We start from the raw sequence: 26,769 nt of genomic DNA on the forward strand, positions 1-26,769 counted from the left end.
TTTTCAAATTATTAATGGATCTAACAGATAAGAATTTGTCTATAATAATAATTGCAATGATACATTTGGTCATTATATCTTACAAATAAGTAAAAAGAATGATAGTACCATTATAAGGGACGAAAGGGAGAAATTGGAAATAGTCTGTCAATCCTGTACAACCCACAACTAGTTTACTGGAATATGAAAAGTGGACATAAACTAACCATAAATGCATATTGCAAGCTCTAAGGCAACCACTAAAACATGAAAAAGAGGAAGTATCATTGATATGGTAAGAGAAGACAGAAAATAAAATCATATAAAAGTTCTCTTAAAAATGAGAAGGCAAAAGAAGACTGAAAGACAAAAATAAAAACAAAAACAATAAGTAGAAGATAGTAAACAATATAATAGATACTATTACACCATTATCTATGACCATTTTAAACATCAATGATCTAAAAAATTAAAAGATAGACTGTCATAGTGTGCAAAAATTAACAGCCAACTATGTTATTTAAAAGATATCATTTTAAATAAGTACATACAATGTTAGACCTGAAACCATAAAACTTCTAGAATAAAACCTAGAAAAATGCTTCTAGGAATTGGCCTAATAAAAAAAAAATTACTAAGACACCTAAAGCAAATGCAACAGAAACAAAAGTAAATAAATGAGACTTAATTAAACTAAAATCTTTCTGCACAACAAGAGAAATAATCAACAGACTAAATAGGCAACCTGCAGAATAGGATAAAATATTCACAAACTATACAGCTGACAAAGGACTAGTGTCCAGAATCTACAAGAAACTCCAACAAATCAGCAAGAAAAAAAAAAAAAAACATTTAAAAGTGGGCAAACGACATGAACAGACATTTTTCAAAAGATATACAAATGGCCAATAAATATGAAAAAATGCTCAACATCACTAATCATCAGGAAAATGGAAATTAAAACCGCAATGAGATACCACCTTACTCCACTCAGAAAGGCCATTATTAAAAAGTCAAAAAACAAAAGATGCAGATGTAGTGAAAAGGGAATGCTTATTCACTTTGAGTGGGAATAAAATTCATACAGTCTCTATGGAAAACAGTATGGAAATCTCTCAAATAACTGAAAGTAGAACTACTATTTGATCCCAAATCCCACTACTGAGTATCTACCTAAAGGAAAAAAGAAGTCATTACATCAAAAAAGACACCTGCACTCCTAGGTTTATATTGGCACAATTCACAATTGTGAAGATAGGAAATCAATCTAAGTGTCCAACAACTGATTAGTGGATAAAGAAAATATAGTAGGTATATATGTGTACACACACACACAATGGAATACTACTCAGCCATGAAAAGGAACAAAATATGTCTTTTACAGAAACTGGAACTGGAGGCCATTATTCCAAGTAAACTAACTCAGGAATGGATAACCAAATACCTCATATGCCCATTTATGAGTGGGATGTAAGCTCTGAGTATGCAGAGGCATGCAGAGTGGTACAATGGACATTGGAGACTCAGAAGAGGGGTAGTTAGAGGGGGCTGAAAAATTACCTACTATTGGGTATTCGGGCACACTAAAAGCCCAGGCTTCACCACTATACAATTCATTCATGTAACCAAAAAACACTTATACCCCTAAACCTACTGAAATAAAAATTAAAATGTAAAGAAAACAAAGACAGATTAAAAGTAAAGGTATAAAGAAAGATATATCATGCTAACATTAATCAAAAGAATGCTGGAGTAGCTATATTAATTTCATAAAAAGCACACTTCAGAACAAAGAAAACTACCAAGGAAAAATATTATGATATCAAATCATAATGTAATAATAAAGAGGGCAAGAGTCTAAGAAGACATAACAATTCTTAATGTGAATGTGCCTAACAACAGAGCATCAAAATACATGAGGTAAAAACTGACAGAATTACAAGGAGAAAGAGACACACCTACTATTGGAGTTGGAGACTTCAATACTCCTCTAATAGTAATGGACAGATCCAGCTAGCAGAAAATCAGCATGGACACTGTTGACCTGAACAGCATGATCGATCCACTGAATCTAATTGGCATCTTTGTAACACTTGATACAACAGCAGAATATGCTTTCATCTCAAAGTCACACAGAACAATCACCAAGATAGACCATATTCTGGGACATAAAATACACCTGAAGAAATCTAAAAGAACAGAAATCTTATGAAATATATAATTAGACCACAATTAAATTATACCAGAAATCAATTTTTAAAAGCTGAAAATGCCCCAAATAATTACATTTATAAATAAAACCTGAGTCAAAGACTCAAAAGAAAAGTAAGGTTGGGCATCATAGCAAACACCTGTAATCTTAGCACTTTAGGAGGCAAAGGCAGGAAGATCACTTGAAGCCTGGAGTCTGAAACTAGCCTGGGCAACATGGCAAGACCTCAATTCTACAAAAAATAAATAAAATAAAATACGAAATGTTAAGACATTTTGAATTAAATAAAAATGAAAACACAATTTAATATTTGTGGGCAACGAAAGCAGTGCTTAGAGAAATATTTATAGAATGAAATGCATATATTAGAACAGAAGAATGATCTATTATTAATAATCTATGTTTCCTTCTTAGGAAATTAGAAATAGAAGAATAAATCACATCCAAAGTAAACAGACAATAAGAAAAAATAAACATTAAAGAAGATATCGATGGGAGGTTCCAAGATGGCCGAATAGGAACATCTCCAGTCTACAGCTTCTAGCGTGAATGACACAGAAGATGGGTGATTTCTGCATTTCTAACTGAGGTACTGGGTTCATCTCACTGGAGCTTGTTGGAGAGTGGGTGCAGCCCGTGGAGTGTGAGCTGAAGCAGGGCAGGGCATTGCCTCACCCTGGAAGAGCAAAGGGGTTAGGGAATTCCCTTTCCTAGCCAAGGGAAGCCACGACAGACGGTGTTTGGAAAATTGGGACACTCCCACCATAATACTGCTCTTTTCCAATGGTCTTAGCAAACTGCACACCAGGAGATTATATCCCATTCCTGGCTCAGAGGGTCCCATGCCCACGGAGCCTCACTCACTGCTAGGACAGCAGTCTGAGATCAAACTGCAAGACAGCAGCGAGACTGGGGGAGGGTCATCCACCATTACTGAGTCTTGAGTAGGTAAACAAAGCAGCCGGGAAGCTCGAACTGGATGGAGCCCACTGCAGCTCAAGGAGGCCTGCCTGCCTCTGTAGACTTCACCTCTGGGGGCAGGGCATAGCTGAACAAAAAGCAGCAGAAACTTCTGCAGACTTAAACATCCCTGTCTGACAGCTTTCAAGAGAGTAGTGGTTCTCCCAGCATGGAGTTTGAGATCTGAGAACAGACAGACTGCCTCCTCAAGTGGATCCCTGACCCCCAAGTAGCCTAACTAGGAGACACCTCACAGTAGGGGCCGACTGATACCTCATATAGCTGGGTGCCCCTCTGAGACGAAGCTTCCGAGGAAGGATCAGGCAGCAACATTTGCTGTTCTGCAATGTTTGCTCTTCTGCAGCCTCTGCTGGTGATACCTAGGCAAACAGCGTCTGCAGTGGACCTCCAGCAAACTCTAACAGACCTGCAGCTGAGGGTCCTGTTAGAAGGAAAACTAACAAACAGAAAGGACATCCACACCAAAATCTCATCTGTATGTCACCATCATCAAAGACCAAAGGGAGATAAAAACACAAAGATGGGGAGAAACCAGAGCAGCAAAGCTGAAAATTCTAAAAATCAGATCACCTCTTCTCCTCCAAAGGAAAACAGTTTCTTGCCAGCAATGGAAAAACACTGGACGGAGAATGACTTCGACAAGTTGAGAGAAGAAGGCTTCAGACGATCAGTAATAACAAACTTCTCCAAGCTAAAGGGGGATGTTTGAACCCATTGCAAAGAAGCTAAAAACCTTGAAGAAAGATTAGATGAATGGCTAACTAGAATAAACAGCATAGAGAAGACCTTAAATGACCTGATGGAACTGAAAACCATGGTACGAGAATTACATGACACATGCACAAGCTTCAGTAGCTGATTCAATTAAGTGGAAGAAAGGGTATCAGTGATTGAAGATCAAATGAATGAAATGAAGCGAGAAGAGAAGTTTAGAGAAAAAAGAGTAAAAAGAAACCAACAAAGCTTCCAAGAAATATGGGACTACACGAAAAGACCAAATCTATGTCTGATTGGTGTACCTGAAAGTGAGAGGGAGAATGGAACCAAGCTGGAAAACACTCTGCAGGATACTGTCCAGAAGAACTTCCCCAACCTAGGAAGGCAGGCCAACATTCAAATTCAGGAAACACAGAGAACGCCACAAAGATACTCCTTGAGAAGAGCACCTCCAAGACACATAATTGTCAGATTCACCAAAGTTGAAATGAAGGAAAAAATGTTAAGAGCAGCCAGAGAGAAAGGTCGAGTTACCCACAAAGGGAAGCTCATCAGACTAACAGCAGATCTCTTGGCAGAAACTCTACAAGTCAAAAGAGAGTAGAGGCCAATATTCAACATTCTTAAAGAAAAGAATTTTCAATCCAGAATTTCATATCCAGCCAAACTAAGCTTCATAAGTGAAGGAGAAATAAAATTTTTCACAGGCAAACAAATGCTGAGAGACTCTATCACCATCAGGCCTGCCTTACAAGAACTCCTGAAGGAAGCACTAAACGTGGAAAGGAACAACTGGTACCAGTCACTGCAAAAACATGCCAAATCATAAAGACCATCGATGCTAGGAAGAAATTGCATCAACTAATGAGCAAAATAACCAGATAACATCATAACGACAGGGTCAAATTCACAGATAACAATATTAACCTTAAATGTAAATGGGCTAAAATCTCCAATTAGAAGACACAGACTGGCAAATTGGATAAAGAGTCAAGACCCATACTGAAAATGGCCATACTGCTCAAGGTAATTTATAGTTTCAATGTCATCCCCATTAAGCTACCAATGACTTTCTTCATAGAATTGGGAAAAACTACTTTAAAGTTCATACAGAACCAAAAAAGAACCTGCATTGCCAAGACAATCCTAAGCCAAAAGAACAAAGCTGGAGGCATCACGCTACCTGACTTCAGACTATACTACAAGGGTACAGTAACCCAAACAGCATGGTACTGGTACCAAAACAGAAAGATAGACCAATGGAAGAGAACAGAGCCCTCAGAAATAATACCACACATCTACAATCATCTGATCTTTGACAAACCTGACAAAAACAAGAAATGGGGAAAGGATTCCCTATTTAATAAATGGTGCTGGGAAAACTGGCTAGCCATATGGAGAAAGCTGAAACCGGATCCCTTCCTTACACCTTATACAAAAATTAATGCAAGATGGACTAAAGACTTAAATGTTAGACCTAAAACCATAAAAACCCTAGAAGAAAACCTAGACAATACCACTCAGGACATAGGCACGGGCAAGGACTTCATGACTAAAACACCAAAAGCAATGGCAACAAAAGCCAAAATTGACAAATGGGATCTCATTAAACTAAAGAGCTTCTGCACAGCGAAAGATACTATCATCACAGTGAACAGGCCACCTACAGAATGGGAGAAAATTTTTGCAATCTACCCATCTGACAAAGGGCTAATATCCAGAATCTACAAAGAACTTAAACACATTTACAAGAAAAAATCAAACAACCCCATCAAAAAGTGGGCAAAGGATATGAACAAACACTTCTCGAAAGAAGACATTTATGCGGCCAACAGACACATAAAAAAATGCTCATCATCACTGGCTATCAGAGAAATGCAAATCAAAACCACAATGAGATACCATCTCACACCAGTTAGAATGGTGATCATTAAAAAGTCAGGAAACAACAGGTGCTGGAGAGGATGTGGAGAAATAGGAACACTTTTACACTGTTGGTGGAACTATAAACTAGTTCAACCATTGTGGAAGACAGTGTGACGATTCCTCAAGGATCTAGAACTAGAAATACCATTTGACCTAGCCATCCCATTACTGGCTATATACCCAAAGAATTATAAATCATGCTGCCATAAAGACACATGCATACGTATATTTATTGTGGCACTATTCACAATAGCAAAGACTTGGAACCAACCCAAATTTCCATCAATGATAGACTGGATGAAGAAAATGTGGCACATATATACCATGGAATATCATGCAGCCAGAAAAAAAGGATGAGTTCATGTCCTTTGTAGGGACATGGAAGAAGCAGGAAACCATCATTCTCAGCAAACTATCACAAGGACAGAAAACCAAACACCACATGTTCTCAGTCATAGGTGAGAATTGAACAATGAGAACTCTTGGACACAGGGTGGGGAACATCATACACCGGAGCCTGACATAGGGTGGGGGAAGGGGGGTGGGATAGCATTAGGAGATATACCTAATGTAAATGATGAGTTAATGGGTGCAGCACACCAACATGGCACATGTATACATATGTAACAAACCTGCACGTTGTGCACATGTACCCTAGAACTTAAAGTATAATAATAATAAAAAAAGAAGATGATATCAATGAAATGAACAACAGGAAATCAACAAAACCAAAAAGCTGATTCCTTGAAAAAAATCAATTAAATTGTTAATATTTTAGCCACATTAAATAAGTAAGAAAGAATAAATACACAAACAACTAGCATCAGAAATAAAAGAAGGAAAAAAATGAGATCCTGTCATTTGCAACAACATAAATGGAACTGAAAGTTATTTGTTAAGTCAAATAAGCCAGGTGCAAAAAGACAAGATCTTTAAGAGCAGAAGTACAAAACACTAATGAAAAAAATCAAAGGTCAAAATAAATGGAAAGATATTCCATGTACATATTAGGTTGGTGCAAAAGCAATTGTGATTTCTGCCATTACTTTTAATAGTACAACACAGAATAGTGACAAGGATGTGGAGCAACAGGAGCTATCATTCATTGTTGGTGGAAATAAAAACTGCTACAGCCAATTTGGAAGACAGTTCGGCAGTTTCTTACAACACTAGATAAAATCTTACCATATGATAGCAGTTGTATTCTTTGGTATTTACTCATCAAAATGTATATCCCTAAAAGCCTGCACACAATTATTTATCACAGCTTTAACAATTGCCAAAATTCAGAAGAAACCAAGAAGTCCTTCAATAGGCAAATGGATAAACTAACCGTGGTACAACCAGACAATGGCATATTATTCAGCCCTAAAAAGAAGTGAGTTATCAAGTCAAGAAAAGATATGGAGAAACCTTAAATGCATATTGCTAACTGAAAGAAGCCAATCAAAAAAAGGTTACAAACCATATGATTCCAACTATATGACATTTTGGAAAAGGCAAAAGCATGGAGTCCATAAAAAGATCAGTGGTGTCAGGTAGAGGTAGAAGGAGGGAGAGATAAAGTCCAGGGATTTTTAAGGCAGTGAAACTGTCCTATACGATATGGTAATGCTGGATATATATTATCATATGTTTGTCAAAACCCATAGAATGTTTAATACATTGGCTCCTCAATTCTAACAAATGTATCACATGAATGCAAGATGATCCTAAAGGGGAAAATGAGAAACTGTGACGAGTAAGGGCATATAGAACTCTGTACTTACTATTTAATTTTCTGTAAACCTAAAACTTCTCTAAAGATGAAATCTAAATTTTTTGAAAGTGAGTAACTCAAGGTTCCCCTGCTCATTTTTTATTGAATAAGTAATAAAAGGACATCTACATTATAGCACCAAACACCTAGAACACTCCAGAAGCTGTCCTAGCAAAGTCTCCAATAGTTTGGATTGTGTCCAGGGTCCAGAAGACCACCCCAAGTTTAATAATTCTTTAATAAATCTTTTTTGAGCAGGACTCAAAGGACTCACCAGAGTAGTACTTACAGCTAAGATTTATTTCAGTGAAAGCATACACAGCCGAATGAGCAAAGAGAAAAGGTGTCTGGGGCAAAATGCAGAGGAAGCTAGGTACAAGCTTCCAAAAGATCTCTCATTGTGGTGTCACCGAAGACACATTTAATTCTTCCTTCAACAAATTATAACAACAGAGAGAAAATGTTGTCAGTCAGGGAAGCTCATAAGTGAATGAGTAGCCTAGGGTTTTATTGGGGGGCTAGTTACACAGGCACACTCTGCCCAGCACAACCAAAATTCAAGACTACCAGAAGAAAAAGATGTTCAACATAAGCCACATTGTTTGCACAGCCAGGCTTGGCACAGTCAGCCATTCTTACCCATTAAGGGAAACTTCTAAATCAATGTTGGGAGCTGTTTAACAGTGAAGTTCCCAGATGCCATCCAAGGGCTAATTTTGTAAACAGGTCTTTGTAAGCACAGCAGTCTCAGGCCTGTTGACTGTTTTCTGCACAGAAACCGTGACACAGAATAGATAGAAAAGGAAAAAAACAAAAGTGGGCAAAAGGAAAATGATAGAAGATCCCAGACTTAATTCTAGTTTATGGAAGGAAAGTAGTCCTCCTTTGCAATACTAACTCCATCCACGACTAAAGTTTTTGGTTTTTTTTTTTGAGACAGAGTTTTGTTCTTGTCACCCAGGCTGGAGTGCAATGGCGTGATCTCGGCTCACTGCAACCTCCGCCTCCCGGGTTCAAGCAATTCTCTTGCCTCAGCCTCCCAAGTAATTGAGATTACAGACATGCACCACTACGCCCAGCTAATTTTGTAATTTTAGTAGAGCTGGGGTTTCGCCATGTTGGCCAGGCTGGTTGCAAACTCCTGACCTCAAGTGATCCACATGCCTTGGCTTCCCAAAATGCTGGGATTACAGGCATGAGCCACTGCACACAGCCACACTGAGGCTCTTGACCTATTACCTTCAAGCACCTCAGATGATGTGATGGATATCTATGAAACCAGTTATCAGGAGGTGAGCTCCAGCTCTGCCACAATCTGTGTGACCACAGACAAGATGACAGTTCCTGCCTATAATATTATTCCATCAGATATCTCTTTTCATATTTGAATCTTTAAAATCTCCATTATTACTGAATCTTTCATTGAACATATAGACCCCTTCTTCCATTAGAAAAATTCTCAATCCGTATATTCTTTCTTTTCCTTCCGTGGTGCCTCTCTTATGGCTCTGACACTTTCCCCTAGATCATTTCCTAGATCAATAGTTTCCTAAACTGGTTATCCTGCTTATAGTCTCTCCCTGATCTAATTCACCCTACAACCTATGCCAGTTTGAGATTCCTAAAATAGAATTCTACTTATGTCCCTTCCATCCTTTGGGCCATTGGTCTCTGTTTGAAAGGTCCATTCCTCCATTTTCACCTGTCAAACACTTTACCTATTTTTTAATGACCACATCAAATTAGAAGGGCAACATTCTTCCACAAAGGAAATCCCCCACATCCAAACATAAGTCTTCTATTCTCATTTCATACTTCCAACAAAAGCACCATATATACACATTAAAGTGTGTAAAAAATTCTATTAGTATAAGAGTAATGTGTTTTCTTATTTAGTAGCCCAACAGTAAGATGCAGAAGGGCAGGAACCATGTCTTATTGTTTCTGTAGTCATGTTGCATCCTGTACAGTTCCTGAGTTCCTGGCATGTGTTAGGGTCTCACTGAACGGCAGCTTATTTTAACTGAAGCCACTGCAAGTCCCAGGTAAGCAGTAGTCCCACAACAGGACACTCCCTAACCCCCCACCAAAAAAAAAAAAAAAAAAAACAAAAAAAAAAAAAAAAAAAAAGGTTATAGAATATCTCAGGGAAAAAAAAAAGTAGAAGATCTGTTCCTGATCTCTACCAAATACAACACTAGTTTAACTTTATCCTCACATGGATTTTGGACTTGCAATTGAAAGGGACTCTTGACTCCTCTTCTTACAGATAATGGAATGAGGCAAAGAGAGAAGTATCCTATCCAAAGTCACACCCTGAGTTAGTGGAAGAGCTGGCTTAGTACTCAGGGCTTCTGAGTCTCAGGCCACAGTTTTGACTACAAGTGCTACTATCACATGAGGTTCCCTGCTAAGACAAGGTATGGGAAAAGCCTTGCAGTACAAAATTCACACTGTTTCTAAGGCATAGCTAGCAATGAAAGGCAGGGGCAGGCTTTGTGAACATACCTCTTGTAACTGAGATTCTTTCTTTTTTGAAGAGAGGTGTAAGTGCCGATCCAGTAAAGAATAAAACCTCTCACCATCCTTTTCAAATTTCTTTTTCCGCTCCTAAAGGTGGGAAAGAAGGGCAAAGATTAAATGTCTATAGTTGTAACTCTGTCTGCTTAGAAAGGAGAATGAAGGAGATAGTGTCAGCTTTCAGGTGGTCAATCCCTCTAGTTCCTGGGAAGGAAAAAAAAAGCAACAGAGAATTAGCTTTGCATCGGTCTCAGCAGTTTCAACTTCCGGAAATATAACCCCAAACCATTCTGCCTGCAGAAATGGCAGTCCCTATTTTTACAGCTGAAAGCTATGGAAGCTGCTCCTCAAAGAATGATACCTTAAAAGGGCCTGTGCAGTAGATATCTTTTCTTCCCTCCAATATTTTTCACATACATTAACCACTCATTCAAATTTTCTTACAAAGGAAGAAGACGTAATACAAAAGTGAAGTAAATATATGTCATGAAAAGGTTAATCTACAATGCACTTACACAGCTAATAATAAGTAAAACATTTCCAAAGAAATAGGAACCTGGGATTATCTCTTTTTAATGAATTAGTTGGTATTATTTAAGCACTTCACTCCAAAAAGCTGATATTAAAAACAGAGACAAAAAAATCCTGGAAAGTTTAACTAGAAAGCAAGGGTTGCAAAGATTTGTGGCAGATGAAGGACTCAGCCTTTACTCTTCTCGAGTATTAAATTTAATTAAGTTCTCTGCTGCTCAGCACAACTGGAAGAAACACAGCATCTAAAGTAGCACTAACAATGTTCCTTTGTCATAGACTAATGCTGACACTCTACCATTCTCTTAGCACCATGCTGGAAAATCAATGTAAATGGCTTGTGTTGTCTCATGGGAAATTCAAAATCACTGAGCACCTGCAATGTGCCAGGTAGTAGAAGAGGCACAGCAGGGGACCACAAATAAAAGAAAAAAAAATTCACCCATGGTTTATTGCTACAAGCAATCTGTTGCTGGGCAGGAAGCTAGGACAGAGCTGAGTGACCTGTGACATATAAGAAATGTGCTTTTGGCCAGGCGCAGTGGCTCACTCCTGTAATGCCAGCACTTTGGGAGGCCGAGGTGGGCGGATCACCTGAGGTCAGGAGTTTGAGACCAGCCTAGCCGACATGGTGAAATCCCATCTCTATTAAAAATACAAAAAAAAAAAAAAAAAGAGAGAGAGAGAGAGAGAAATTGGCTGGGCATGGTGGTGTGTGCCTGTAATCCCAGCTACTTGGGAGGCTGAGGCCTACATCAGGCCAGGCACTATGATAGACACTTAAAATCTATTATCTCATTTAGACTTTACAGCCCTGAGAAGCAGATATTGTAAAGGAAATTAAGGTTCAAATAAGGTGAACTAACATCCAAGATCACAGTCCATGTAGCCCAGATTATCATGGGTGGAATAACATTCATGGGGCTTATAAATAATTAGAACGTCTTAGGAATACAACTCGAGAAGTTCCATAACCCAACCCTAACTCAGATACCAAAACAGGAGGTAGACATTTTCACACAAAACATAGGAAGGACAAACTGTTCCTTCAGCTGTTGAATCAATTTAAAGTACCAATTAATTGAGAAAAGCATGAGCCAGAAAACTTTACTGTCTCCACCAAGGACGATAAGATTCTGTAGAATACGTTCTCCTTCAATTCAATTTTTAAATTAAAAACTGAAATATAATTCTCATATCATAAAACTCATCCTTTTAAAGTGTACAATTACAATTCAGGTGTTTTTAGCATATTCACAAAGCTGTGCAACCACTGCTGTTATCTAATTCCAAAATATTTTCATCACCCCAAAAAGAAATCTTAATCACACTAGTGGTCACTTTCCATTCCCCATTCTACCCACCTTCAAAAATCCACAGTCTACATTCATCTCTATGGATTTTCCTATTCTACACCTTTCATATTAACTGGAATCTGCACTATAGTCTTTGGTGACGGGCTTCTTACACTTACATAATGTTTTCAAGGGTCATCCATATTGTAGCATGTATTGGTACTCCATTCCTTTTTATGACTGAAGAGTATTTGACTGTATGGATGTACTATGTTTTCTTTATTCTTTTGCAAGTAAATATCCGATAGTCCCAGCACCATTTATTCAAAAGAGTATTCTTTCCCAATTGATCGCTTTTAACATCTTTGTAAATCATCATTGAACCATAAATGTTTGTTTCTGGACTCTCAGTTCTATTCTATTGATCTATATGTCTATCTTTATGTCAGCACCACACTGTCTTGATTACTGTGGCTTTGTAGTAAGTTTTCTTTTGTTTTGTTTTGAGACTGAGTTTCACTCTTGTTGCCCAGGCTGGAATGCAGTGGCATGATCTCGGCTCACAGCAACCTCCACCTCCTAGGTTCAAGAGATTCTCCTGCCTCACCCTCCCAAGTAACTGAGATTACAGGCATGTGCCACTACACCCAGCTAATTTTGTATTTTTAGTAGACACGGGGTTTCACCATGTTGACCAGGCCGGTCTTGAACTCCTGACCTCAGGTAATCCACCCGCCTCAGCCTCCCAAAATATTGGAATTACAGGCGTGAGCCACAACACCTGGCCTGTAGTAAGTTTTGAAATGTAAAAATTTGCCTTTGATATTTTTTTCTATTCCAGTCCTTTCCATTTCTATGTGGATATTAGGATCATCTTATCAATTTGTGTGAAATGGCCAGCTGGAATTTTGATAGAGCTTGCATTGAATCTGTAGATCAACTTGATGAGTAATGCCATCTTAACAATATTAAGGCTTTCAATTCATGAACACAGCTTGTCTTTCTATTGATTTAGGGCTTCTTTAATTTATTTCAGTGATGTTTTGTAGTTTTCAGCATATAAGTCTTGCACATCTTTCGTTAAATTTATACCTAAATATTTTAATCATTTTGATTAAATCAGATTGTTTTCTTAATGTTCACATTATTAATGTCAATAGAAATAAAATTTTATTCCAAAGTAGATAGAAATAAAATTTATTTTTACATACTGATCCTGTATCCTACACAATGTTGTTGAACTCCTTCATTAGTTCTGTGTGTGTGTGTGTGTGTGTGTGTGTGTGTGTGTGTGTGTTCCTGAGGATTTTCTATATACAACATGAAGTCATCTGCAAATAGAGATAGATTTACTTCTTTCCAATCTTGGCTAAATATGCTAACTGGAACTTCCAGTGCAATGTTGAATCAAAGTGAAGAGAGGAGACATCCTTATTTTGTTCTTTACCATAGAGGAAAAGATTTTAGTCTTTCCCTTATGTGTGATGTTAACTTCTAGTTTTGGTTATAGCTGCCATCAATTAGGTTGAAGAAGTTCCCTTGAATTCCTAGTTTGTTCCATATATTTATCAGAAAAGGGTGTTGAATCTTGTCAAATGATTTTTCTAGGTCTATGGAGATGTTCATATGTTTTTTGTTGTTTAATCTATTAATATCTATGTATATTGCATGTAATAATCTATGTGTATTACACTGATTTTTCAGACATTAAATCAACCATGCACTTCTAGGATAAATGGTTATGGCATATAATTATTTGTATATGCTGTTGTATTTAATTTGCTAGGTTGAGGATTTTTGTGTCTATATTTGTAAAGGATATTGGTTTATAGTTGTAATTTCTTGTTGTGTCTGGCTTTGCTTTAAGAGTAATATGTATAGCAAAGTATCAGAATCATAGAATGAGTTGGGAGGTGTTTCCTCCTCCTTTATTTTGTAATATTTATTAAGGGTTAGTGTGAATTATTTAAGCAATTAGTGGAATACACCAGTGAGGCCACCTTACTCTGGACTTCTCTTCCTGCAAAGCTCCTTGATTCATAGGTCAACAGCATCATTTGTTATAGGTCTATTCAGATTTTCTATTTCTTTGTAAGCCCACTTATAATTAATTCTACTAAGGTTAACCAGCAATAACCATAGCCTACTGCTTCTGAGACATCCCAACATGAGTTCAAAAGTACTTTCATTCTAGGATCAATTTCACTGAAAGTGCCAAATGTAGGAGAAGCTCTTATCTTATCAAGAGTCAGTTTCCACGTTCAGGAAAAACGCTGCACCAACAGACTTGTTGACCTCGTGGAGAAGGGGAAGGAAATTCTACTTCTGGAAAACACATATTTGCCAAGCAGTATGAGGTTCTTTATTATACATTATTTAATTGAAATTTTCACATTAACTCTGATTGCTAGGTTTAACGTTCAAATTTTTTCTTATGTCATAGTAATTTATACAGTTCTATAAGGAATCAGAGAGTAAAGAGAGGAAATAAAGCCTGAGAACTTGGTTGCATCATCACACTCATAAGGTACAAATGATCACTTAATAAACATTTGAAGCTTAAGGTATTTTATAGAAGTTTTTCTTTAATCAAATAAGCATCTAGTTCCATGTACTTGGTTAAAACAAGCAACAATCCTCTGTCCTTCTTCTATTTCCCCTTTCCCAGAAACATCAACTTTGATTTATTTATGTTCATTCTTCTAGTATTTACTTCCATAACTTTAGTGTCTTGAAATGAATTTTTTAAATAGCTATTTCTTAATTTTTAGTACTTATGCATTACCTATTAACTTCCCAGTATGAAAGATGAAGATTTAGCTCTCTTTACTCTTCCTGTCTCATTATAACCACCAGCACCAACATCAATTTCCTCCACACACACTTCCTTTCCTCTCATACTCCCAATATGCTTTTATGAAAATTATGGTTTCATCTATATTCAGTATTTACACTATTATTGCTATCCAAACACTATTTATAGCTGATTCATATAGCACAGTATGATTAATCTTAATTTTCTATACAACTTTTTATATTCCCTGAAGTTAGTAATTGCCTTTTATTATTGAGTCTTTAGGATTCTCCACTACGATTAGGATTGTTCTTGGATTTCTCCATTGCCATCTTAAGATTTGGCTTTGCTACAACTAGTTTGTAAAGTTGTGTTGTTATTGTTGCTTCTTCCATTGATCCTGTTCTTGTGGGTCTTTACATTTTATTTAAAGAGTCTGTTTACAATACTTTCGATCAGGTTTCCTGATAGAGTATAATTCAATTTCCAGGTTTGGTCTATTATTTTTACCTGGATATCGGTCATGACCTTTTCTTATCTTACTTTTTGTTCTAAAAATTATGAAAACAATACCTGTTTGAAGTGAAATAAGTTTAAACAATTCAGAAGTATACAGCTTGTAAAAAGTGAAAATCTTATCCTATTGCCAAGCCCACTGCATACAGGTAACCACTATTAAACATTTTGCCTTGTTTCTTTTCTGAGTGTGAGATAGGATTTTATTACCTCCACTTTGTAAAGGAGACACCAAAGGCTGACATACGTTAACAATTTAAGTGTCCCTGAGCATTCAAATGATTTGAGTAGGATCTTGGGCCAAGGTAATCGGGTTAGAAAGAGAAATCTAAGCAGACAATCCAAATCTAAATTTGTGAAGAAGAGTATCAAATTTTAGCTATTCAGATTAGCTATTCTTTAAGATGTGATGTCTCAATCGAGTATACAAGTAGGTTTAAAACAATCTAATTTGCGGTTTTCCCACTACTCCTTCCCACAAGTGGCAATTAATAGGAATTACGTATCTTAGTATGAAATTTGCTTTAGGTAAGTAAGGGGATACAGTGCTCATGTTTTCAACTTGGTTTCCTTGCCCTTAGCCTATTTTCTATTAATCAAACATTCTAATTCTTTGTAGCCTTCTAGTGTTGTACTACTTGATAATGGGTATTCTATATGATCCAAACAAATAGGAGAACTCTGATATTTTGAAAAATACCTCTTCCTCCTTAAATATTAATCAAAGAGTGGGCCACATCTAACATTTACTATCTACTGACAAGACATGTCCCAGAAATAAAGTTACTAGCTTTATGACAGATCACAGATTCTTATGGTAGATAAGCCAAAGGCTATCCTTTGGCAAAGAGCCTCAGAATGAGATGAGTGAATTCTCTTATGCCTGGCAAAAGCAACCTACTATTCAAGTTTTCTCTAACAAGAGCGCCTATTTTTGTCATTCAATTTAAAAGTGGCCTAAAATATCTGTAATTTAAATATCATGCAAAAACCAGTCAATATGTTATCTGGATGGCTAACCTTCCATATCCCCCATGACAAAATGATAATAATGACTGAATGATCCTTAGTAGCAATTCTTAAATCCCGCAAGGCAGAAATGTTAAAAGAAAGTAGAGTTAGAACATACACTGTGGCACTTTTTTCCATAACCAGGAAGGATTTTTCCCCTAGACTGAAAATGAAAACATAAGGAGAGAGTTCCATTCTTAGAAGGATGGTTGCTCAGTAAGATATGCTGACTCTGGGCTAAAATTCTAAAATGCTGGACAAAATATGTTTTAATCTTTTAAAACTAATTAATAAATTAGTTTTTAATCTTTTAAAACTAGTTAATAAATGGCACAAAAGCAAGACCTGTACAGAGCCCTTATAACAAAGTGAAATGAGCAGCCCTGGGAAGGCATTATCCTCGAAGGTTTCATCAGCTCCCTGGAGACCTTGAACTTCCACTTAGATGATCACATGGGGAGGAGGTCACAGGACACAAACAAACTTTGAGTTTTGCCTTTCACTTCTAGGCCCTTCATCCATCTGGAAGTCACCATTGTTTGTGATGTTAGGTAGGTATCCAGTTTTATATTTCTCTATATAGAGATTGATTATTCCTATAATCACCTATGAATTTTTCCACTCCCCATTAATTTGGAGTGCGATTTTTATTTTATATTAAATTAATATGTGATTTTGAACTCCAGCTATCTATTCTGTTTGACTAGCCTTCTGTTTGAGGACCAATATCCGACTGTTTCCACTCCACTGACTTTGTAATATGTGTGCTGCCTGGTAGAGAAAATCTCCCTTCTTTTGTCTTTTTTTAAAGGTTAACTTAGCTATTTGTGCATAGTAAGCTAAAAATCCAACTAAACTTTAATTTATAGATTAATTAGAGGAGAATTAACATCTGTATAATGTTAATGAAATCCATTTGAAAACAGGAAAGGTCTAGAATTTATTTAGATTTTCTTCCATGTCCTTTACTAGACTTTAATGCTTTTCCCCATAGAGATCTCGTATATTTTTAAAAAATAATTTCTTCATATTTTAGTTTTTACTGCTAATGTGAATGATATAGAAACAGGAAAAGTTCCCTTATCCCCTTCAAAGGGCATGAGACTGGGGTGTGGCTCGCTTCTTCGGTGCCCCTCTGCTCAAACCTCTAGGGGGCGCATGCAGATGGGCAGGTTGTGGGGCATGTGGGCTTTAACCCCAAGGCAGCATCTAGGGGCAAATGCTTACAGTTCCTTAAGGCTCAGTGGGCGTGTGCTACAGTGTGCTCTTTTAGTTTTGTTGTCTATACGAAACTCGTGTTAATCAGCTCAATTAGACCCTCTGCCTTATCACAAGGACAGAGGGCTTTCTGTATCCCGGGTTCTTGCCTTGGTGTACCGAAAAAATCAGATCACACGTGGGACTGGAGAATGAGTGCAAGGTTTTACTGAATGATGCAAGTAGCTCTCAGCAGATGGATAGGGAGCCAGGAGGGGGATGGAGTGGGAATGTGGTTTTCCCCAGGAGTCAGGCCACTCAGCGGCCGAGCTCTCCCGCTCTCCTCTGACCGCCCTCGGCTGAACTCAGCGTCTTCCTGCCATATATGGCCTGCTGGCATCTGCTGCTGTCTGCAGGTGTCCTGCTGGTATCTGTTGGTGTCTGCCGGTGTCCTACTGGTTCTGCCGGTGTCCTGCTGGCATCTGCTGGTGTCTGCTGATGCATTCTTCCGCCTGTGTGTTCCTCTTGATGTCCAGCCACTTGTGTCTCTGCCCACTAGGGTCTTGGGGTTTTTATAGGCACAGGATGGGGGCATGGCAGGACAGGGTGGTCTTGGAAAATGTAACATTTTGGCATGAAAACAGAAATGCCTGTCCTCACCTAGGTCTGAGTGCACAGGCCCAGGGGTGGAGCCCTAGCCAGGGACCCGGCCTTCCTCTTCCCAGCACTTGCCTACTCCCTTCCCGTATCAACATGACTTATCACATTTACTGGTTACTTATTGCACGTGTTAAAAATAATATTAACTTTGGCAAATTACTCATGTAATTGCCAGTCTGGTGAATTTCTTATTAGTCCTTATAAAGTTTACTGATGCTGCTGATTTTCCCAGTTATATAATTATATCATCTGCAAATAACACCATGCTGTTTTGTAGTGTTTTTCAAATAGTAACCAATTTCATGTCTTTCCTTCCCATCTTTGTGCACTTATTTAATTATCTTTTTTTTTCCTTTTCTTCTTCTTCTCTTTTTTTTTTTTTTTTAGAAGGAGTCTCACTCCCAGGCTGGAGTGCAGTGGCACAATCTCAGCTCACTGCATCCTCTGCCTCCCGGGTTCAAGCACTTCTTCTGCCTCAGCCTCCCAAGTAGATGAAACTGCAGGCACCAGCCACCATGTCTGGTTCATTTTTTGTATTTTTAGAGGAGATGGGTTTTTGCCAGGTTGGCCAGGCAGATGTCAAACTCCTGACCTCAGGTGATCTGCTCACCTAGGTCTTGCAAAGTGCTGGGATTACCAGCATGAGCCACCACGCCCGGCCAATTTTCATTCTAATAGTATTGGTGAGGCTCTCCAGTACTGGGTTAAACAATAGTAGACGAACGGGTATTTTTCTCTTGTTCTCCATTGTAAGATAATGATAATAGCTCACTGCAGCCTTGAATTCCTGGGCTCAAGAGATCCTCCCGCCTCAGCTTCCTGACTAGCTAGGAATACAGGCATGTGCTACATCCAGCCGTAAGATGAACATACTTAAAGTTTCTCCATTTAGTATAATGTTTGCCATAGGTTATCACATAAATATTATTTACTTAAGTAATTTTCCTGCAATTCTAGGTTGATTACAATAAGCACATGATTTTTCTCCTTTACACTAATAATGAAAGGATTTGAACCGACTCATTTCTAAGGTCAAATTTGTTTTGGACAACTTTTTCTGAGGGAGTAAAGGGGAGAGGAAGTATGAATTCCATTTCAAAATCTTTAATATATATCCGTCTACTCAAAGTCTCAATTTTTCCTTTTGCCAATTTTTGGCCATTTACATTTTTCTTGGAGTTTACCTCATCTCTTTTTTTCAAATGTATTATAATTCTTTTGTCTTTTTAACACATCTGTTGTGTCTGTAATATTTCATTTATTTTACTCTATATTCTGTACTGTGTTTGTTTGCATCTTCCTGCCAGTCTACCTTGTTAATCCTTTCAATAACTAATTTTTGGCTTTGTTAGTTACCTCTACCATTTTTTATTGTTATAGCTGTTTTTTAATTTATTTGACTTCTGCCCTTAAGTCTTATATGTCCAGCTGTTTTGTCACTTCGGGTAGGTTTTGTTGTTATCAATCTTTTTAATTTAAATGCTCAATACAGTTGTTTTTAATCTTTCTTGTTTATTGATCAATACATCTAAATCAATGAGCTTCCTTTCTACATACTGAACTGTGTCCCATAAATGTGGATATATACTGACTTCATTGTCATTTCATTGTAAAATATATTTTTTAACCCAAAGAATATTTACCACTTTGTTAGTTCCCAAATATGGAATGTTTTAATATTTATCATTAATTTTTAATTTTATTTTCTTATGGTTACAAAACATACTCTGTGATATAGAATCTTTTGAATTTTTGAGGCTTCCTTTATAGCCTAATGCATAGTTTATATTTGTTAATGTTGTCTGTGTACCCAAAAGAACATATATCTCTGTTTCTTGGATACAAAGTTCTGTGTATTCTATGTACATACAATAGCTCAAACTTATTGTATTGTTAAGATTTCGATATTGTCACTTATTTTTCCTGGGCAATTATTATCAGTTTCAGAAAGGCAAATGTTAAAAAGTTCCAATGAAACTGCTGTTTTATCTACTTCAGTTCATGTTTCACGAAAATGTTTGCTATACAATGATTAATAATAGCAAAGTGGAACAAAAAAATTAAAAACAAACTAAATTATAATTCATTTATGTAATGGAACATTATGAGTCATTACAAATTGTAAGAGAAAATAACATTCATTGACCTACAGGGGTATCCATGATATTAGTGAGTATTAAAAAAAGTCACAAAACAGAATACTATAGGATCACATTTATATAAAATTACACACAATTATGCACATATATTTGATAAAGGTCTAGTATTCAAAACACAAAATGAACTCTTAAAACTCAACAATAAGAGGCATGGCGCGGTGGCTCACGCCTGTAATCCCAGGACTTTGGGAGGCTGAGGCAGTCAGATCACCTGAGGTCAGGAGTCCAAGACTAGCCTGGCCAACATGGAGAAACCCTGTCTCTATTAAAAATACAAAAAATTGGCTGGGCGCGGTGGCTCAAGCCTGTAATCCCAGCACTTTGGGAGGCCGAGACGGGCGGATCACAAGGTCAGGAGATCGAGACCACGGTGAAACGCCGTCTCTACTAAAAATTCAAAAAACTAGCCGGGCGCGGTGGCGGGCGCCTGTAGTCCCAACTACTCGGGAGGCTGAGGCAGGAGAATGGCGTGAACCCGGGAGGCGGAGCTTGCAGTGAGCTGAGATCTGGCCACTGCACTCCAGCCTGGGCGGCAGAGCGAGACTCCGTCTCAAAAAAAAAAAAAAATAAAAAATACAAAAAATTAGCTGGGCATGGTGGTGAACGCCTGTAATCCCAGCTACCTGGGAGGCTGAGGCAGGAGAATCACCTGAACTCGGGATGTGGAAGTTGCAGTGAGCCAAGATTGCGTCATTGCATTCCAGCCTGGGCAACAAGAGCAAACCTCCATCTCAAAAAAAGAAAAAACTCAACAATAAGAAAAAAAAATGAGCAAAACTTGAATAGACATGTGGCCATATCACAAGATATAGAAATAGCCAAAGAATACATGAAAAGATACTCAACATCATTAGTTATTGGACATGCAAATCAAAATCACAATGAAATATGACTTCACAGTTATTAGGATGTCTAAAATAAAAAATACAGAAAATAGCCTGTAATCCCAGAGCTTTGGGAGGCCAAAGGATTGCTTGAAGCCAGGAGTTCAAGACCAGCATGGTGAGACCCCCATCTCTACAAAAAGAAAGAAAGAAAGAAAGAAAGAAAGAAAGAAAGAAAGAAAGAAAGAAAGAAAGAAAGAAAGAAAGAAAGAAAGAAAGAAAGAAAGAAAGGCAGGCAGGCTAGATGTAGTAGCACATGCCTGTATTCCTAGCTAGTCAGGAAGCTGAGGCGGGAGGATCTCTTGAGCCCAGGAATTCAAGGCTGCAGTGAGCTATTATCATGCCACTGCACTCCAGCCTGGGTGACAGACTGAAATCCTGTCTATAAAAAAATTAGAAATGAAAATTGGAACCCTTATGAACTGATGGGAAAGTAAAATGGTACAGGCACCCAGGTAAATATTTTGTCATGTTCTCAAAAATGTAAACACAGAATTACCAGGTAATTTCCCTCCAAAGTATATACCCAAAATAATAGATAACAAGGACTCAAGCAGACACTTGGTGACCCATGTTCCCTGCAGTATTCACAATGGTCAAAAGGTGGAAAAAACCCAAATGTCTATCAATGGATAAATGGACAAAAAAATATGTGGTATATACACAAGATAGAATATTACTAACCCGTAAAAAAGGAAGGGACTTCTGATACATGCTACAACACGAACGAACCTGGAAAACATTATGCTAATTCAAATAGGTCAGACACAAAAAGAGAAATATAGTATGAATTCATTTATATGACATATCTAGAATAAGAAAATTCTTTTTTTTTTTTAAGATGGAGTCTTGCTGTGCTGCCCAGGCTGGAGTGCAGTGGTACGATCTGGGCTCACTGCAACCTTTGCCTCCTGGGTTGAAGTGATTTTCCTGCCTCAGCCTCCCATGTAGCTAGGACTACAGGCATGTGCCACCACACCTGGCTAATTTTTGTATTTTTAGTGGAGACAGGGTTTCGCCATGTTGGCTGAGGTCTCAAACTCATGACCTCACATGATCTGCCCGTCTCGGCCTCCCAAAGTGCTAGGATTACAGGCGTGAGCCACCAAGCCCAGCTAGAATAAGAAAATTCATAGAGAAGACAGAAAGTAAATTAGACTTTACCAGGGCTGGGGAAAATGGGGAGTCATTGCTTACAGGGTACAGAGTTTCTGCTTGGGGTGATGAAAGGGTTTTGGAAATATTTGATGGTGATGGTTGCATATCACTTTTAATATAATCAATATTTCTGAATTACACACTTAAAATGATTAAAATAGCCAATGTTCTTATATTTTTTTTTTTATTTATGTATTTATTTTGACCTGGAGTCTTACTCTGTCACCCAGGCTGGAGTGCAGTGGTGCAATCTCGACTCACTGCAACCTCCGCCTCCCGGGTTCAAGCAATACTCTTGCCTCAGCCTCCCGACTAGCTGGGATTACAGGCACCCGCCACCACACCCAGCTAATTTTTGTATTTTTGGTAGAGACAGGGTTTCACCATGTTGGCCAGGCAGGTCTTGAACTCCTGACCTCAAGTAATCCTCCTGTCTTGGCCTCCCAAAGTGCTGGGATTACAGGTGTGGACCACCACGCCCAGCCTGTTATATATATTTTAGCTTAATAAAAGCCATGTGGGCTTAGGATCAAATAAATCCAAACTCAAATCTTGGTTCTATGAATAACAATAATTTTGTGACCTTTAAAAAATTAACCTTACTAAGCTTCAGATCTCGGCTCACTGCAAGCTCCGCCTCCCGGGTTCACGCCATTCTCCTGCCTCAGCCTCCCGAGTAGCTGGGACTACAGGCGCCCACAACCGCGCCCGGCTAATTTTTTGTATTTTTAGTAGAGACGGGGTTTCACCGTGGTCTCGATCTCCTGACCTTGTGATCCGCCCGCCTCGGCCTCCCAAAGTGCTGGGATTACAGGCGTGAGCCACCGCGCCCGGCTAAGATTTCTTAATCTCTAAAATAATCACAAAAATAACATCATATTTTACTGAGTTGTGTGAAGACTAAATGAAATATATGCATGTAATGTGCTTATCACTGTATCTGTCCAATAAACAAAAGCTATTATTATTAGCAAAAACATATAAATTGATCATATCATTCCCTGCAGTTAAAAACTTCCAGGAGTCCACACTGCGCTTAGGATAAAATACACAGTTCTTACTATGACCGACAAAATCCCCTGTGATCTGGCCTGGGCCTACTTCTACTGTTGTATCTTAATACCACTCTCTCATCAGTGTTCACTTCAGACACAATGGCCTTCTTTTAGTTCCTTAGACAAACCACTAAGCTTGTTCCTACCTCAAGACCTTTGTGCGCTTGCCATGGCTAGAATACTCTTTCTCCAATTTTTCTCATGACTGGCTTCTTTTCAATGTTCAGGTCACACCTAAAGTGTCACATCTTCAGGGGCTGTCCATTATGACTCCTTCTAAAGTTGCCCTAAACCAACTCCACCCCCACAAGTAATATCAAATCACCCATTTTACTGTCTTCAAAGCATTTATTGCCTTCTGAAATTATTTATCTAATTATTTGTTTAACACCTGCCTCCATCCTCTGGCACACCACTAAAATGTAAGATCGACATAAGCAGAGACTTCATCTGTCCTGTTCATTGTACAAGGAATGGTGTCAGGTACAGAATGTGGCCAAATTAACATCTGTTTAGTGAATCAATGAATGAACACAGAAGCAAATTTGCAACCTCGGTGCAGAACAAGCATGAATTCCTATCCAAATATGTCTATAACATCAGAATACTGGATCAACTCCTTTTATTCTACATATTCTGAGTAATTCAAGTAAAAACACATTTTTCTAATATAACTTTTATGTAATACTAGAAATAGTTACCACTTACTGAGTATTATTTGTAAGTTTTTAATGTTAAGCATTTGATATGCATTACCTCTTTGAATCCTCATACAAGCCTGTGAATGTTACTATTCTTATCTCAATTTTACAGAAGAGGAATAAGCCTGAGCCTCAGAAAACGAACTGTTCCAAAGTTACACAAGCTAATAGAAGTAAAAGAAATGGAGATTCAAACCCATAAGTGACTCTAAAGCCCTTACTTCTAACCTCAACAATATACTAGGTTATATACTAGGAAAGGGCACTAATCCATGTTCAAATTCTGCATTTTCCATTTACTACCTATGTTACCTTAAACAAAAATCTTAACCTTCTGACTCTCAATATTCCCAATATAGAAGCAGATAACCTTGTGAATAAACCACCATGTATTTTATAAGTAAAGACACTAAGGAAATGCTTTAAGGACACAGCACACCCCTAAATGAGATCCCACAGACACCAGGTATAAGACAGTACCAGTAGACTTAACTCAGTACCACGTATAAACTCTTTAGCCTTGTATTCAAGGCCCTGCAGTCTCACGCCAATCTACTCTCCAGTTTCACCTCTTGCACTTCTTATATGAAACATGTGTATTCTAACCACACCAGATTACTATATGTTCCCCAAATACACCACACTTTTTCATACTGTGCTTTTTCTTCATATGATTTCCTCTATTTAAAACACACTTTCTCAAAGATTTCCTTATTTAAATAGTAAGGCATTTAGCTGACTGGTTTCTTCTTTTAAGAGTGGAGTCTACTTAATTTGCTCATATAGGTCTACCCTGGCTCTAGTTGCTGAGTCCAAGTCTACAATGAGGCAGGGTGGATTAAGAACTCTAGCCCCATACACTAGATTTACTGTCATGTCGATGTGCCTACTAGCCTGACTCTGACTCTGTGTCCCATTTGAAACATCAGGATTTCTATCTGGTTCAGAATTCCCAGTCTCTACCTTGCATACCACTTGAGTGCCAGATGAATTTTGTGTGAGTCACACCTCCATTGATAATCGTGCCCTCTAGAACTGGATCATATTTGGTTATGGACAATCTTTATTTATTTATTATTTATTTTTGAGATGGAGTTTCACTCTTGTCACTCAGGCTGGAGTGCAATGGTGCGATCTCAGCTCGCTACAACCTCTGCCTCCCAGGTTCAAGTGATTCTCCTGCCTCAGCATCTCGAGTAGCTGGAATTACAGGCGTGTGCCACCAGGCCCGGCTAATTTTTGTCTTTTTAGTAGAGACGTGGTTTCACCATGTTGGCCAGGCTGGTCTCGAACTCCTGACCTCAGGTGATCCACCCGCCTCAGCCTCTCAAAGTACGGGAATTACAGGCGTGAGCCACCGCTCCTGGCCGGTTATGGACAATTTTGACACTTGCCATTATCCCCTTTCTGCCACCACTGAACTAAGCACCTTGCTCCCTGCTAACAAACCATCCTGAGGTAGCATACCTCCGTTTTAAAATAATGTCAACTCTTGAGTTCCTATTGCTACAATGTGTTGACTATCATCATTTAGCCAAAATTGTTATGCTATAGTCTCTCCAGGCCTTGACAGTAAGAATGGAGCTCTGTTTTTAATACAGGAGGGATTTAAGTATGTTGCTATATGGAGGGAGAAAAAATAAGAAAATACAAGTAATGGGATAAAAAGCCCAAATGAAGAGATCATCCATGGGCAGGAGAAGGGCCAGGATGTTTTCTGAGATGAGAGATAAAAAGGCAAAGATAGATAAGGATAAAGAGGAGTTTTGCAGAAGGCTAGAAAATGAGTGAGTTGATGGTTGCCCAGTGGCACAGAGGAGACAAGAAACCATGGCCTTGTGGTTAAAATAGTTAGTTTACATACCTTGTAGCTCGATAAAGTCAAGGACGGTATCTTATTCAACTCTATCCCTAGGGCCTAGCATTGAGATAGGCGAAAATGGGTGCTCAAGATATACTTGTTAAATTAAAACATAATGTAATACAGGAAATCAAACATGAGTATAAAGAAAAGAGAATTTGTTATTTTCTGAGTAGCTCCAATATACTATGCATAGTCTAGATATTTGACCCCTATTTAAAGGTCAAAGTTGCTGTATAATAAACTTTAGTAGTACTATTTTACAAATGAAGAAACTAAACCTCAGGAAGATTAAATATCTTACCCAAGGCAAAAAAAAAGTAAGAGGTGGGCTAAACTATCTAAAATCTACTACATTCCCTTGCTGCAAAGTGTTCCATATCAACTACAGGACTAAGCATACACACCTTGAGAGGATATACATGATCCCTCATGAGATGTCAATGTGTACTTTGAAAACCTTCTATCTTTGTACAAGCTGAGCCCTCCACTTAGCATCCTTGTACCTCACACTCCACTTCACTGGCTAATTTCAAATCATCCTTCAAGATTCCATACATGAGTCATCTTCTCAATGGTGTTTTCTCTAAGTCTTCCTCAATATCCCCATATCCTATCTTTGTTTGCAGTCTTCCTGTACTCTCTCTGTGTGCACGATCATATTATAACTCCGACCCCACATACTGTCCTTGTAAATTTGCCTGTCTCCAAAGTAATTAAGGTTGTAGGCAAACTATAATTTTCTCTTTACTCTAGTTTTGCTTGTCAGGCATAAATTTAATATTCCATCATATAGATTCCTTCTCTGTGCTAGCTATAAATATAGTAACTAAGCTTGAAACAGGCATAGACT

General features: G+C 38.1%; 1 protein-coding gene across 8 annotated transcripts in view; it reads right to left on the reverse strand.

The window, feature by feature from the left end:
• Positions 1 to 26,769, reverse strand: part of OPHN1 (oligophrenin 1) — a 379,874-nt gene that overhangs the window by 181,374 nt on the left and 171,731 nt on the right. For all 8 annotated transcript variants that reach the window (XR_012429977.1, XR_012429978.1, XR_012429976.1 and 5 more), the window contains one exon: positions 10,083 to 10,184. Coding sequence is in view for 4 of the 8 variants with exons in the window: in XM_005593813.5 (XP_005593870.1) it covers positions 10,083 to 10,184 (102 nt within the window). In the remaining 4 variants the exon portion in view is untranslated. The remainder of the gene's footprint in view (positions 1 to 10,082; positions 10,185 to 26,769) is intronic.

Source organism: Macaca fascicularis, chromosome X (assembly GCF_037993035.2).
Source record: "Macaca fascicularis isolate 582-1 chromosome X, T2T-MFA8v1.1".
Lineage (NCBI taxonomy): Eukaryota > Metazoa > Chordata > Mammalia > Primates > Cercopithecidae > Macaca > Macaca fascicularis.